Raw genomic sequence first — 15188 nt, 5'->3', positions numbered from 1 at the left:
CAGCCTGGGTGCCCTTGGTTCCCGGCAGGCAAGGCAGTGGGTGGAACAGCCGAGCCCCTCACTGTCGACAAGAAAGCCCTTCCCCCTTCCTCCAGCCTCTCCTCCCACAGCCCAGCTCGGCTCAGAGCTATTAACCAGGTCATGCTGGCTTGTCCCAGTCCAATAGTTCCCTTAATTGCCTTTTTATACCACGTCGTACAACTGTTCATTACGCTGTCATATTTCCCCTCGAAGGCAACAGTGGGGGAGCAGAAGCGAGGACGGGGACCCATCCAGGTGGCGGGGGCTGTGTGCGGGGCGCCAATGTGTGAAGCTTATTTTCTACTTGGTCAGAATGAATTAAACGCATGCTTCTCACACTCGAGTAATACATGAGCCCTTTTTAAAGGGGAAAAATAAATCACAGCCCCCTCGCAACATCTGACAAATTAACTTTATTGCCATTTTACTAAAATAGGTACGCACACAAAGCTAGGTATAAAGCCTTACTTTACCCCTTCAGTTCTCTACAACTGGAAGGAGCTGAGAAAATGTACCGCTTGATACAAAGAAAGCTCCAAAATCAGACATTTCAAAATAACACGATTAATTTAACGTGATGGATGATGTGTTGCTAAAATTAAATCGCCACTTGCACAGTGAGCAGGGTTCTGTATGCTTCAGCATTTAGCCCCCCTCTGTTCTTTTGTCATGAGGCCCATGACAATCAAAGCAGTATTTGGTCATCCAGGAGACTTAGAATCTGCCGGTAGATTTTTTTTTTTTTTTTTTTTTTTTTTTTAGGTATAAAATTAAGCAACTCTGGGTCAGAGCTCACATATTCCAGGTTAGGAAACAATTCATGTCCCAGGAACGTTTATGGGCCATGCGGGGCTGTGCCATCCTGTGGGAAGAGCCATGTATTCTTGAGGCTGGAAAGGCCAGGACACAGAGTTCAGCCCTCCAGACTCCATGGAGACTTCAGTGAAATCCACAAGCACCTCTGAGCACCTGCTATCCACCTGGCCTGTGCCTCCCCACGCCCCTGTCCCAGAGGAGTTGCCCGTGTGGTCAGTAGGAAGATGAGGATCACCTGAACGAACACATATAGCGGTCAGTGCCGGGAGAACAGACGTGGAGACCTGTTTCACCAGCGGGAGTCAGATCGGGAGTGCAGCCTCTCCCTGGAGTCCAAGGTCCCAGCCCTTGCTGGCATCAGACTCACCTAGAGAGCTGAGGTTACAAGGGCAGCTCTGATCCTGGGTTCGCATCCTGGATCTGCCACTACTTAGCTGCGAGCCCAAGGGCAAATGAATGAACCTTTCTGTACTTCAGTGTCCTCCTCTGTGAACGGACATGAACCAGTCCAAGCTCACGGGACACTGTAAGGCAATAATGAGAGAACACATGTGAAGTACTTCTCCTAGAATCTGGCCTAGAATAAATATTTGTTAGATGTTAACATTGATATCTCACCTAAATCCAGCTCTCAGCGGAATTGGGAGAGAAAGAAAGTCCTCGATTGGGCCCTTAGGCTGGAGGCCATACAACCAACACAGGTGGGCTATCGAGGATTTGAAGCTGAGGATATTTTGAGGCTGTTTCTGGAGAGGGTCTTCAGTCTCATCAGATGTCCAAAGCGGTTGTGACCTAGAAGAATCTTTGGCCACTGAGCTAGTGCTGGTCAGGGGCTGGCGGAGGCACTCAGTGTCTTAGTCAGCCTGAGTTCCATAACAAAATACCACAGGCTAGGTCGCTTACACAATAGGCAGTTGTTTTTTCACAGTTCTGGAGGCTGGAAGTCCGAGATCGAGGTCTGGCGAGGACTCTCTTTCTGGCCTGCAGGTGGCTGGCTTCTTACCCTGCCTTCACATGGTGGAGAGAACAAGTAAGTTCTCTTCTGAAATCTCTTCTTATAAAGACACTAATCCTACACAACAGGGCCCCACCCTCATGACCTCATTCAACCCTAATTACTTCCTTAGAGACCATACCTCCAAAAACAGTCATATTGGGGGTTAAGGCTTCATCATAATGGATTTGGGGAAGGGGATACAATTTGGCCCAAAGCACTCAGTGGGGCAGGCAATTCTCAATCTGCGTGAGAGAGCAAAGGCTAACTCTTGATCCTTCTAAGCAAGGAACACCCACATCTTCCCTAGCCCAAATAACCCAACACCTCCACCCCCATCGCTGTCCCTCCAACCTCCCCTTTCCCCTGCTGGTGTTCATCCAACGCCACCTCCCATGTCTATGCCTGCAGTCTCTACCTGCAACCTCCAAACATGAAAAAGGACTAACCCAAGGACTGTATGAATTTAAGAAGATAATCCTGAGTGTTTTCAACAGGGCTTGGCCCACGAAGCGTACTCAGTAAAGTTTAGATCTGCACCAACAGCTCGGAGGATCCAGGAGGTCAAACCCACAGCAAACCCTCTACACTCCTGGAATCCAAGGTCCTTGTCACAGGGCTCAATGGAGTCACAGCCTCCTCAACACTGTCACTCTCAGCCGTTATAACTGGTGATCCACAGATTCCTAGGGGTGCAGAGCAGTCTTGAAAGGAGTGTCTGAGTCTGGGGTGTGGATCCTGAGCCTGATCTGAACAAAAATCACATTTCACACGGGTATGTATGAGTGGCTTTCAGTTGGGTAGACGGAATGTGAGCGTAAGTGGAAATTCCATTTGGAAGAGCTACAGAGCTCAGAATTCAGAGCTGACGTTGGCCATTGTGTCTGTGTGTTTCCTCCACCAATTATCCTAGAAGTTCATAGAGGAAAAGGGTTTTGTGATATCAATTTAATTCAAGCCCAAGAATATTTATTGAGTGTTTACTATGTGCTGGGGACCCAGTGGAGAAGGAAGTCACCATGCTGTCTGCTTCCCAGCATAATATGAGGCTGTGTTCTCAGAAAAGGGTGGAAACCATTGATCTAACCCACCAAGTCTGGTCCAGCTCCTCTTTCAGTTCCAAGCAGCTCTTCCTAGTTTCAAAGGCTTCTGAGGGCAGGCCTGGCTAACATCCCTGGCTGCCCTGGCCTTTCCTAGAGCCATGTGCACAGAAGGCTTGACCCTCAAGGCCCAGAAGTAGTGAAACCCAGCTTCCCTTGCCCTGAGGCAGGACTCACCGGGACGTGACCTCGGATGGGAAATCCAGCCTGTGTGCCTCCAGAGACGGGCTGCTCACTACCTCAGCAAGGGAAACGGCTAATGTTACAAAGTTGGATTTTGCTCTGTTTTACCCTGAACCAGCAGAGGCAGCACCTGCAGCCCCCGTGGTCCTGAGTTCTCCCACCAAAAGCAGAAGAATCAGGGTGTTTGTTCTGGGCCTGGGCTGCCCATGTGGCACCGTCAGCCTTGCTGCCCTTCTCTTCCCTTGTGCGTGTGGGCACAGGATGAAGCAATTGGGGTTTTGGTTTGGGGTAAGGTGGGCATGGTTTTCTCCAGGTGCGAGGAAACCCCACCAGTGCCCCAGCTGGACGGGGAGGTGGGTTGACGTTCAGAGCCAAGACCCGTCCGCTCAGCAGGAAAAGGCTCATGGACAGAACGTGCTTTGGGAAAGGAAGAGGAGGGGGGTGTCTGCCTGTGATCATTCAGCCCCGAAATGATGCTCATGATGTTGGCTTTCCAGGCCATTAATTCAAGGGCTCCATGCCCCATCCCCATCCCCCACGTTGCTGCCTGCTCTGGAAGATAAGCCCAGTTCTATTTAACCCTATTTATTCCCCCCAAATGGCCTCTATCTCCATTAGCCAGGCATTTAACCCCTTGGGTACCGAAGGCATCAAAAATAAAGAGCTTGATCTCGTGTGGGGAGATGGGTGTGCATTTCCCCTGGGCACAGGCTGCAGGACTGATCCAGAAAGCAGTCCTTGATTCATGGGGCTTAGCGGGAGTCCCAGGAGCCCCTCACCCACCCCTTTCAGGCAGCCCAGCCCCCACCTCCAGCCCAAGACAGTGGGAGGTTGTGTGGCCCTTGAGGAGAGCCTCTGTCCCTACTCAAAGGTCAGCAGCAGGGACAGCTCTGGCTCCCTCACCGCACATCCACCCAGCCTCCATTTTCTGTGTCACAGATCTGGGTGCTGGCATTGGCCCAGGGGAAGGCTGTGGCATCTCTGTGTCTTTTGTGCCCTGCTGCTGGCGCCTCTGCCCGGAGCTCTGTCTCCCTGCTGCCCTCTTCCAGCCTGTTCCTTTTATGTCTCCTCTGCCCCTTCCCTCCCTTTGTTCTCTGCTCTTTCCCCTTCCGTGATCATATAGGAATATTCTTGCATTTGTGGGTGCCCAACTGTTTGTCTCAATGTGGATCATGTGTGTGTGTGTGTGTGTGTGTGTGTGTGTGTGTGTGTGTTCCTGTGTCTGGGTATCTGTCACTGTGTGAATGAGTCCCCATGTCTATGCCTGTCCTCGCACTGCTGTGTGTCTAAGCCTGTGACCCAGTGGTTCTGCCTATGGGGACGGATCTAGGGGTGCCTCTCCTGGTTTCTTTGTGTGGCAGACAGTCTCAGGGCAAATCTTGCACGTGTCTGTTTGTGTGCCAGACCATCCTTGACCCGGGTGTGCTGCTCTGTCAATCTGTGTAAATCTGCTCATGTGCTTGAATCTGTGTATTGGCCTCATTTCTTTGTGCACCTGTCAGTTGGCTTGTCATTCTCTGTGAGTGTGTATGTGCATGTGTGTGTTGTGTTTCAACTCAGGGGGCCAGGCTGCTGCAAATTCTTCTCATGAGGGTGCCCCTAGAGGCGCTATTAGGAGAATTTGGGGGTTGATGGTTTCACCAGAGCACAGCCTAACTCATTACCAGCTAGGTAGGTTGTCCTGTTTGTCTCCTAGAGCTGTCTGCCAGGTCCCCTGCCCTCTGCCCTATTCCTGCCTTCCATTCTTTCCCCTTCAGGTCAGTGCAGGACTGGAGGGGTGAGGACAGGGGGTGGAGCGCCGGCAGAAGAGTGTATATTCCATCTCACACCCACTCTTAGACCAATCGCAGGCTTTATCTTGCACACTGACTTTCCCCAAAACAACGAGAAATGGCCATTGGATATAGCAATAGCAATAACAACAATAACAATAATAAAATAACTGCTTCCACATATTGGTCACTTGGCACATGCTGAGCATTTTATATGCAATATCTCATAGGAGCCTCTCAATGTGCAATTGTTATTATTTTCACATTTTATTGATGAGAAATGGAAGCTAAGAGAAGCTGGGTAAGTATTCCAATGTCACACAGCTAGTATAGGATGGAGCAGGACTTTGCAATGAGGGGTGGGTTCTGTCCAGGAGCTTGGCACCCAGGAATGAAGGGAAACAGAGGCATTCCTCCCCCAATGGCTGGCATCTGATTATAGCCAAAAGAATGAGTCTAATTTCAAATTTCATCATTTTTTTTTGACAGCAAAGTGGTCAGATACCAAGCAAGCAGGGAGAGGAGATGGGAAGGAGAAGATGGGTCATGGAAGGGAGGCACAGGAGGAGCATCAATCATGATTCCTGGGTCTTAGCTCAGCCCTACCCTCGACTCTCCCTGACCTTGAGCAGGGCACCCACAGCCAGGTCCGGATTTGCTTATCTGCACATGAAGGATGACAGTGAGGCTCTGCTAGGCGGTTTGGGGGATGGTTTAAGCATTGCAGAAAGGACGTTTGGATTGAATGTTCTCCGAGGTGGCCCCTAGACCCAAGAATAGGGGTGGAGAGCATAGACAGGGTCATCGTGGTGATTCCCACAACAGCCAGAAGAGAGCCACAGGCATCAGGCATCCTAGGGCTGTGATGAGGTTTGCTGAATGAATGAATAAATGAATGAATGAAGGAATGAGTGAATAATGAATTTCTCACTACTCAAAGAACTTCACAGTCCACCTTGAGTCCTACAGCAGCGACCATCATAAAGGAAAAGGAAAGAAAAGGTAAAAACACTTTGGACTCTCATAAAATCCTCATTTAGAAAATGAATTGGCCATGACCAGCTGATACCTGTCTGTCATTGGCTCACTTGTCAGAGGAGGCCTCGATGACCACCCTCAGGTCTGGGCGTGTCTGTGGGGCACTAAGGAACCCTAGTCTTTCCCCAGGTCAGCCGGTGGGGGCCAAAAGGGAAGTGGAGGGAATGGGGGGGGTCCATCCGCAGCGGTGAAGATCTTTGTCTTTAGGAATTTGGGTAGAAGGCTCTTTCCCCTCGGAATCTAGGGGGCTGGGGTGGGGAGGGGCTCTGTATAAAGGCAATCTCTGGGATGGGAGATCAGTTCTATTTCAAAGGCAATCTCCGGGATGGGAGATCAGTTCCTTTTCAAAGACTCTTTGGAGGAGAGTGTCTGTGGTAGGGAGGATCTCTGTCCTGTCTTTGTACTGAGTCCTGTCATGGTTCCGAGGGTTTGTGTTCGGGGAAGGTCCCGATGGAGAGCTCTCCTTTTCATAGTGAGGGTGGGGTGGTCTTCAGGTTCGAGGGAGGGTTTCTGTCTGGGTTTCCACCAGGCAGGCTCATGGGGGAATTGAAAGGGTATATTGGGAGGGATTAGGACCATCTCTGTACAAAGTGGCGGAGGCTTCCTAGCTGGAGAGGAGAATCTGGGAGACTGTGAGGCAGTGGAGAGTAGGGGAGGACTTTGGGGGTGGGAGCCTGTCTCGTCCTGGCAGCTCGGACACGCTGGTGGCTGGCTGAAGCCCTCGGGCCGCCCTACTTGTGCGCTGACGTGAGCTAATCTAGAAATACTGCAAGGGGAGAGAGAGCCTGGAGCTCTCCGAGAGTCAGAGCCTCTGGAAGGGAGAGACTGACAGGCCCCTTTCCTTCCTTCAGATGCTGCCAATTTCATTACACACACACAAACACACACACACACACACACACACAGTCACAGCTGCTAGTCCTCCTTCACCTGGGCTGGGACAAGAGGGTCACAAATGATGCTGTTTCCTGCTTAGGAGGGGTCTGGGAGGGAGCCGAGCTGGGGACACATACCCGGACCTATCCCCCGAGCAGCAGCGGGCCGCACCGAGGCACAAGTAGGGAAGGACTCATACAGGCAGAAACGCAGACGATCCATTCGGAAACATGCACAGGAAACCCAGGACGCAAGCTCTACACACACACACACACACACACACACACAGGTTCAAAAGCGAACAAAACTAGATTTACAAAATAAACACGGTTACTAGATCTAATCCTCGGAATCCTCTCAGATCCAGCCCGTATCAATATCTAATGCAATATTGGTCTTTGTCTCTTACTCCTGCCTGCGCAACACACACACCCCACTCAATAGAGACAGTCCAGGTTTTCACGGTCCTGCAACCGCCTTGCGAGCAGAGCCGGAGCGCACCGCGCGCCTCCGCGCCCTGGGCCCGCCGCTGCGAGCGCGTCTCTCCCTGGCACCCCCTGTGCTCCTCGGCGTGTGGGCATTCGCAGACCCGCCACAATGCTGTCGAGAGGTGCCCTTACTAAATCCTGTCTCTTTCCAAACACCCCAAACGAAAAGAAAGCGAAAAGCCAACCTTTCGCCTCCATTCTGCACACATTTGGAGAGCGGTTGGTGGCGAGCGACCCGAAGACTTGCTTCCCCCGCCGCAGCCTGGACGGCTGGAGACAGTCCCGGTGGCCGAGGCCAGGCTGAGTGTTCTCGAGAGCGGTCGGTCCATGACGGACATTTCTGCCTTCAAGGGGGACTTGCAGCCAGCTTTAAATGCCAGCGACGGGTGCCAGGGAGGCCGATGGGCCCCCAGGCGGCCCGCACAGGAGGAGACAGGTAACTGTCCGGCTGCCTTTCAGTGTCTCTAGACCGGTCCTGGGCCGGAGAATCTGGGGCCGAAAGCTTCCCGGACTCTGGAGGGGGCTGTCTCGCCCGCGTGAATCCGTGCACCCCGGCCCCTCCCTCCCTGCGGAGGCGAGGTGGGAAGGGCCAGGACTCGAGCTTAGCGCCTCCCTCGGAAATGCAGCACTCGGCCCCCAGCCCGCCCCCCGCCCCCCTCCAGCGCACGCTCCCTTTCCGTGGGCGCCCTCTGCCCCACCGCAAGTCTCCTGAGTTCCTTAGTGACCCGTTCTCTTTCCCTTGCCCCCTCCTCACACCCCCTGCCTCCGGGTGTTCCCCGCCCACCCCCAGCGCCTGATTCCGAGGGGCGGGAGCGCACTGGGCTGCGCACGGGTGGGGGCGCCGCGCCAGCTTCGCGTAGCTGCTCTGACGCCGCCGCCGCCGCCGCAGCCCAGCCCGCGCCCCGCGGCAGCTCCGCAGTGCACTCGCCGCCGCCGCTCCGCCAGCCCCGCCAGCCCCGCTGCCCACCCGCCGCCCTCCGGGTCGGCCCCGAGCGAGCCTCCAGCGCCAGCTCAAAGGGTCATGAGCCAGAGCGCCCCGGAGCGCCGCGGCCAAAGCAAGCGAAGATAGCAGCCTCGCGCCCCCCCGACTCTCGAAGCCTTGCGGCGCGCCCCCCGCGTCTCCAGCCCCCTCTGTCCTTTCCCCGGGCCCCGCCGCGGCCATGGCCACCCTGCTCCGCAGCAAGCTGTCCAATGTGGCCACGTCCGTGTCCAACAAGTCCCAGGCCAAGGTGAGCGGCATGTTCGCCAGAATGGGTTTTCAGGCGGCCACGGACGAGGAGGCGGTGGGGTTCGCGCACTGCGACGACCTCGACTTCGAGCACCGTCAGGGCCTGCAGATGGACATCTTGAAAACGGAGGGAGAGCCCTGCGGGGAGGAGGGTGTCGAGCCGCCCGTCGAGGGAGACATCCATTACCAGCGCGGCGGCGGCGCGCCCCTGCCGCCCTCGGGCTCCAAGGACCAGGCTGTGGGGGCCGGTGGCGAGTTCGGGGGTCAGGACAAGCCCAAGATCACGGCGTGGGAGGCGGGCTGGAACGTGACCAACGCTATCCAGGTGAGCGCGGGATTCCCAACTTTGCCTCCTCCCCTCCCCCACTCCAACTATGCGTCTCAGGCGATACCTTCCCACCCCCCGTCGGGCCCTGGGCGGCTTGGGCCTCGGGAAGCCCTCCAGTCCCCGAGGTCTCCCCTTCCCCCATCTCTGCCAGCCCCGAGCGGGAGTCGACGCCCCCAGGCGGTGTCTCCCGCCCTGCTCTGCACTACGTCTGGCGGCTGAGGCCGCAGGACAGCTAGGTTGAGGTTCGGTCAGAGACACCTCTCCGGGGCCCAGCAAAAAGGAGAAAAACAGAAGGTGGGGAGCAGGGAGGGGCGAGGGAGAAAGAAAGTCAGGATTGGAGTCAACGGTATCGCTCGGGACTCCGGAATGGATTCACAGCTTCCTTTTCAGGAAGAAAGGAGAGGGAAAATCCGCTGAGCTGGGACTCTCCTCCCGACACACAGGCCTGTACACGCACGCAGGTTACAGGCCCACAACCCACACACGGCCACAGCCATCCTCCCCCAGGAACAAACGTCAGCGGGGGGGGGGGGTTTGTGCAGTGCACACGACATGTACAATATATAATCCACGAGATTATCCTCAAACGCACCTTCCTCATCCCTGCACCGCCAACACACGGAAGCACCTCTCTGTACACACCGAGCACACACACATAAACCCGTCTGAACATAACACGCGCACACAAGCACCCACTCGTGCAGACAGTAGCCAGCCCGCTCTCTCAGGTGCAGCCCCGTTGGGGATATACAGGTGTACACAAGCATACGCTCACACGTCACGTGTGGTCACGTAAGCACATATGGTCCGTGGAACCTCAGTTTTGCCTACGCACAGATTCACCCCTCTCTTCCGAAATCCCGGCTACACCGCAAAGAGCAGACAGCTCCTCTGCGCGTGACCTTGGCGAAGCCGCTTCTAAACGCTCTGAATCACCCGCCACTCTTTCACCCTTACTGTCTACACCACTGCCCGCTACTCCCCACCAGGCGGCGCCGGACTCCCCCGCGGGGAGCTGGGTGGAAGTCCACACCTCGATTCCGGGGACTGGAAGCCGGCAGGCCACCGCCATCCGGCAGAGGAGGGCTCAGACCTAGGCGCCCCCGAGCCCTGTGGCTTGCCTTCCCCGATGGCGTCCCTGAAGGGCACGGTCGTTAAAGCGCAGAACTTGGGTTTCCCAGGAGAGGAAACCGCGGCGGGGTTGCTTGGGGTCCCCGCGCACTAAGTGGTCGGTCCCGGGTCCCCAGGCGCCTCCCTCGCTAGGGCCCGGCGAGACGGCCAGGCGAAACCAGGGACTGGGTGGGGGGTGGGGAAGAGCGGGGACGTCCTTATCAGAGGCCGTCTGCGCCCTCGCTGGGGGCGTCTTTGGAGGCCCCGTTCCGTAGGCCCCGAAGGAGGCCAGAGCAGGAGGCTGGAAGCCCGCAGGCCTGAGGAACCCTGGATTTCGTTAGCTTTTCCTCCCCATATGAATTCTAAACCCTCCTTCCACAGCTGCCCGATCCCACTGCTTCTAGTTAAAGATCCCCACCTGATTTATTTAGCCTTTCACATAGCGCTCTTCCTACTTGCCTTTATCTTTCCCACTTACTCCCTTTCTTAGGGCGCCAGCTCCCCAACCCAACTCCCACCTTACCCCTAGACTCCCTACTTCTAACCCGGCCTCCCCTACCCCTCGCCTCTGGCCTTACTTCCTAGAGCCTTTCGCAAAAATCCTCACGTTCCCTGCGTGCTTTCCTCCCTGTGGCTTGCCCCACACTCTGCCCTCCTCTCTCCCTCATCTCTGCTCCCTCTCACTGCCACCTCGGTTTCCTCCTCCGTCCGGCCTACAGGCACCGCACTTCCCCCCTTAGATTTTCTGCAGCCCCGCCTGAAATCCCTCGCCCCTTCTTTCTAGTGGCTCAGGCCCAGCTCTCTACCTTTATCCAAGCCCTTTCTGGTCACGTCCCCCTCCAGCACCTCCTTCCACGTCCCGGCTTCTGATTCTCTCCCCAGACACTCAGCCCCCTCCACTCCTTCCCAGCCATTAGAGCACCTTTCCATCGCTATTCTGTCCTTACACACTTCCCTCTCCACCTCTGACTCAACACCCAGGCTCCCCATTTAAGTGGCATTGCACCCCCGTTTCAGCTTACCCTTAACTTCTGCTCTCTGCCGCGTAGGTCCAAAGCTCATTCCTTAGCGCCCCCTATTGGCTGTAGCCTTAAGCTACGCCCTCAGTCCCCCTTTTCCAAGGCCGCACCAGCTCAGCCCGGGATCTGGTTGCTTCCTCGCTCCGCAGGGCATGTTCGTGCTGGGCCTACCCTACGCCATTCTGCACGGAGGCTACCTGGGCTTGTTCCTCATCATCTTCGCCGCCGTAGTATGCTGCTACACCGGCAAAATCCTCATCGCATGCCTGTACGAGGAGAACGAGGACGGCGAGGTAGTGCGCGTGCGGGACTCTTACGTGGCCATCGCCAACGCGTGCTGCGCTCCGCGCTTCCCCACGTTGGGCGGCCGGGTAGTGAACGTGGCGCAGATCATCGAGCTAGTGATGACTTGTATCCTGTACGTGGTGGTGAGCGGCAACCTCATGTACAACAGCTTTCCGGGGCTGCCCGTGTCTCAGAAGTCCTGGTCCATCATCGCCACGGCGGTGCTGCTGCCCTGCGCCTTCCTTAAGAACCTCAAAGCCGTGTCCAAGTTCAGCCTGCTGTGCACTTTGGCCCACTTCGTCATCAACATCCTAGTCATCGCTTACTGCCTGTCGCGGGCGCGCGACTGGGCCTGGGAGAAGGTCAAGTTCTATATCGACGTCAAGAAGTTTCCCATCTCCATCGGCATCATCGTGTTCAGCTACACGTCGCAGATCTTCTTGCCTTCGCTGGAGGGCAACATGCAGCAACCCAGCGAGTTCCACTGCATGATGAACTGGACGCACATCGCCGCCTGTGTGCTCAAGGGCCTCTTCGCGCTCGTCGCCTACCTCACCTGGGCGGACGAGACCAAGGAGGTCATCACGGATAACCTGCCCGGGTCCATCCGCGCTGTGGTCAACATCTTCCTGGTGGCCAAGGCGCTCTTGTCCTATCCGCTGCCCTTCTTCGCTGCTGTCGAGGTGCTGGAGAAGTCGCTCTTCCAGGAAGGCAGCCGCGCTTTCTTCCCCGCCTGCTACGGCGGCGACGGCCGCCTCAAATCGTGGGGACTGACGCTGCGCTGCGCTCTGGTGGTTTTCACGCTGCTCATGGCCATCTACGTGCCGCACTTCGCGCTGCTCATGGGCCTCACCGGCAGCCTCACGGGCGCCGGCCTCTGCTTCCTCCTGCCCAGCCTCTTCCACCTGCGCCTGCTCTGGCGCAAGCTTCTGTGGCACCAGGTCTTCTTCGACGTCGCCATCTTCGTCATCGGCGGCATCTGCAGCGTGTCCGGCTTCGTGCACTCGCTCGAGGGCCTCATCGAGGCCTACCGAACCAACGCGGAGGACTAGGGGGCGAGGGCGAGCTCCGGCGCCGCGCCCTCTCCCTGCCGCCCCACCCCATCCACCCCGTGCGCCCCACCGCCGCGCTTGGGAAGCCGAGCTTTAAACATCTCTGGTTCCTAGTTTCTGATTTATTGGGGATGGGGGTGGGCGGGAGGGGATAGGGATCCACAATCCATCATCTCGCGTCTGCGTTTCTGTTGTCCTTTCTTGTCCACAACACCCTGGTCTCGGGGAAGGCGGGGCGCATTGTGGGCAGGGTTAGCAGCCCTTCCTGGAGAGGCCCCAAGTTAGCCCCCTGCCAGCGAGGGGACCCGGAAGGGAGGGAGAGGGGGCGCAGCTCGCGGGCGCAGAAACTTGACCTTAGGGGGACATTTCACAGGCGTCCAGTGCTCAGAATCTGCAGAGGTCAGCCATTTCCAGCAAGAGCGCTTCCCATTCCGGAGACGTTTCAACCCTGCAGCGGGAAGGCTGGCCGGGAAATCCGTTTCGGGTGGGCGATTTCCAGTGGCGAGGCGAGAGGCGAGAAGCCGCGGCTGGGCCCCCTGGCCTGAGGGTTTTCAGGAATCCAAACTCATCTTGTGCAATTTATCAGGTTGTGGAACTGTTTACTGTGTGTGTGGTGTGCTCGTGGTGAATAAGATGAAATGTATATCAGAAAAAAAAATCTATAATTTAGAGTGCGGTGCATAATTATATCCGCAAATAAAGAAGAAACAATGGTGCCCGCGGCCTCGTGTCAGTTCGGCGTTTTGCGTGGGTTGGGGTCCCAGCACTCGACGACAGGCAGCAGGGGAACTGGATCTGGCCCCCTGGTGAAGCAGGTGGGTGTGACGTGAGGAAGCAACTGTCGTTCAAGAGTCCCAGGAGGTCTCCAAGGAGGGAGAAGGATGGGTTAGAACCAAAGGGAGGCGCTGTAGGTGCTTGGGGGACTCAGTGGGAAGGAGCACGTTTCTACCGTTTCCGCCCCTCAACTGCCAGGACAAGGTTTGTTCTGAAATCTCTCTCCAGGGTTAGATCCATCTGAGAATTTTTGCTAGATGCTCTCATCCTTCAATCCCCCCCCCCAAAAAAGGTTTTATTTATGTACCAAGCCCTACACGTTTGTTCAATGGATATTTATTAGCCAGTCCATCACAGCTGGGACCATGCTGGGTTCCATGAGGAACAGACTCAGGCCTATCTTCTTGGAGCTTACCATTTAATGGAGAGTCGGACAATAAACAAGGACACGCAGAAATTCACAACAGGACTGCTTGGTCTGAAAGGCTCTTCTCAGCCTAGAGAACCGCCCCGCCCCCAAGTCCAAGCTGAGGTTTACACAGCCACAGGGAAAAGATCTGGCTGTTCAGTAGCAACAGTCCTGAGCCACTTGGGCCCGGACCTCCCCCTTTCTTGCACAGCTTGTATGAGCATGCGTTTGCTTGAATGACCCAGTCCTTCTGGGGGGCAGATCCTATTTCAGGGGCATCACTCACACTGCCTCCATGGGTGCCAGTTCTGAAATGGTTGGAGGTCGCCTGATCGAAACCCTGGGCTTGCCTGGTCAAGGCACCTATGGGAGTTGATGCTTCCAGCTCCTCCCCCTTCTCTCTCTCTCTCTCTGTCTCTCCTCTCTATCCCTCTCTGTCTCTCTCTCTCTCTTCTCTAAAAATGAATAAATAAAATAAAAAATTTAAAATTGAAATGGTTGGAGGGGGTCATAGACTTTCCAGATGGGATCTGAGACTGCAGGAAGGCTGTACGGTTTCCGGGGTCCCCTCTCACTACTAGAGAAGCCACGTGGGAGGTTCTTGGTGTCCACCATCAAGGCAGAGGCCTGTTTGGAACGACTTCTCCAGGTGCCATGGGTGTGAGGAAGAACCTGGAGAACGCCTGAGCACAGTATCCATTTCTCCGTGCGGACTGCTGCCGGCCTGGGTGTGTACCTGTAGGAGAGACAGCACTGCTGTATACAGGTATGTGTGTGGGAATGGGGGAAGGCCGTATTTATATCGTCTGAGAGCTTTGATGAATGTGTGCGCATTTGTGTGCAGAGTATTCGTGTGAGCGTGTGCCTATGTCAATGGTAACTTCCAATCGCCTTGATTCTGCAGCCACCGAATGGGGGCGGGAGAGGAAGAGGGATAAGAGCCGGTCCTCTCAGCAGCTCGAGGTTCTGACGATTTAAACGGGTCATTTAAGATGTCTGCTGTCATCCTCCTAACTCCCTTACGTCACTAGTGTCCCGCGTTCAGGATTCGTAGCTAGCCAGAGGAGCCCGGGGAGCTGGCTGTTCTTCGACTCCGAGAGCGGTGTGTAACCGCCAGAGAAAGCCCGGACTTCTGCAGACGGGAAAGTCACGCTGCATCAGCTCCGTCCTTCCCGTCTTGAAGAGGGCAGATGAGACGCCGCTAGGCTCGGGACAGCGGCGGTCCACCTCCGCGGACTCGCCTGGCTTCGCTCCACATTCTCCTGGCTCCCGGCTTGGTGCTCAGCTTGCCGGAGCCCGCGCGTCCCCTGCGCGGGGCCGGAGGGTGGAAGGGGCGGAGGAGCCAGGCTCCTAGCGCCCCAAGGGAAGTCCTGCACCCTTGTACCTAAGACACTCGTCCCCGGGCTCGCTTTTAGGCTGCCGGGAGAAACAGGGAGCAGGAATAGGTGGGACCATCTCCGCATTGCTCCCCCCAGCACCAAAGTGCGTGGGTAGAAGTTGAAGGGAGAACTCTGAAGCTCTCCTTGGGTCCGCAGTGAGCTTGCCGTCCGAATCCGAGGCCAGGCCAGGCAAAATCCATCAGTATTTCCTTCCTAAACCCTTGGGCCTGCAGGAGCAGCGAACCTGCCGTTCAGATAGAGCAATGCCAGCAGCAGCGCTATATTAAGCCAGATTGAATCTGAGCCCAAAGGAAAC

The 15188-nt window shown here is 56.0% G+C and overlaps 1 protein-coding gene and 1 long non-coding RNA gene across 2 annotated transcripts; one reads left to right on the top strand and one right to left on the bottom strand.

Annotated features, from left to right (window-relative positions):
• Positions 1 to 419: 419 nt before the first annotated feature.
• LOC136308112 (uncharacterized) lies at positions 420 to 7834 on the bottom strand. Its single transcript, XR_010726048.1, has 3 exons — positions 7474 to 7834; positions 1456 to 1845; positions 420 to 1361 (listed from the first exon to the last, which is right to left on the bottom strand). It is a non-coding gene; the product is annotated as an uncharacterized lncRNA (long non-coding RNA).
• Positions 7835 to 8022: 188 nt separating this feature from the next.
• SLC32A1 (solute carrier family 32 member 1) lies at positions 8023 to 12442 on the top strand. Its single transcript, XM_066235054.1, has 2 exons — positions 8023 to 8841; positions 11123 to 12442. Exons 1-2 carry the CDS (start codon positions 8449 to 8451, stop codon positions 12308 to 12310), a joined length of 1581 nt encoding a protein of 526 aa, XP_066091151.1. The 5' UTR covers positions 8023 to 8448; the 3' UTR covers positions 12311 to 12442.
• Positions 12443 to 15188: the final 2746 nt, after the last annotated feature.

Source organism: Saccopteryx bilineata, chromosome 6, assembly GCF_036850765.1.
Source record: "Saccopteryx bilineata isolate mSacBil1 chromosome 6, mSacBil1_pri_phased_curated, whole genome shotgun sequence".
Classification (NCBI taxonomy): domain Eukaryota; kingdom Metazoa; phylum Chordata; class Mammalia; order Chiroptera; family Emballonuridae; genus Saccopteryx; species Saccopteryx bilineata.
This window is presented reverse-complemented; position numbering and strand designations above follow the sequence as displayed.

Bases quoted from the DNA above. Each gene is read 5' to 3' on its own strand.
- SLC32A1 (XM_066235054.1), top strand. From the start codon at position 8,449: ATGGCCACCCTGCTCCGCAGCAAGCTGTCCAATGTGGCCACGTCCGTG. The intron at 8,842-11,122 runs GTGAGCGCGGGA...CTCGCTCCGCAG, and splicing joins ACGTGACCAACGCTATCCAG to GGCATGTTCGTGCTGGGCCT.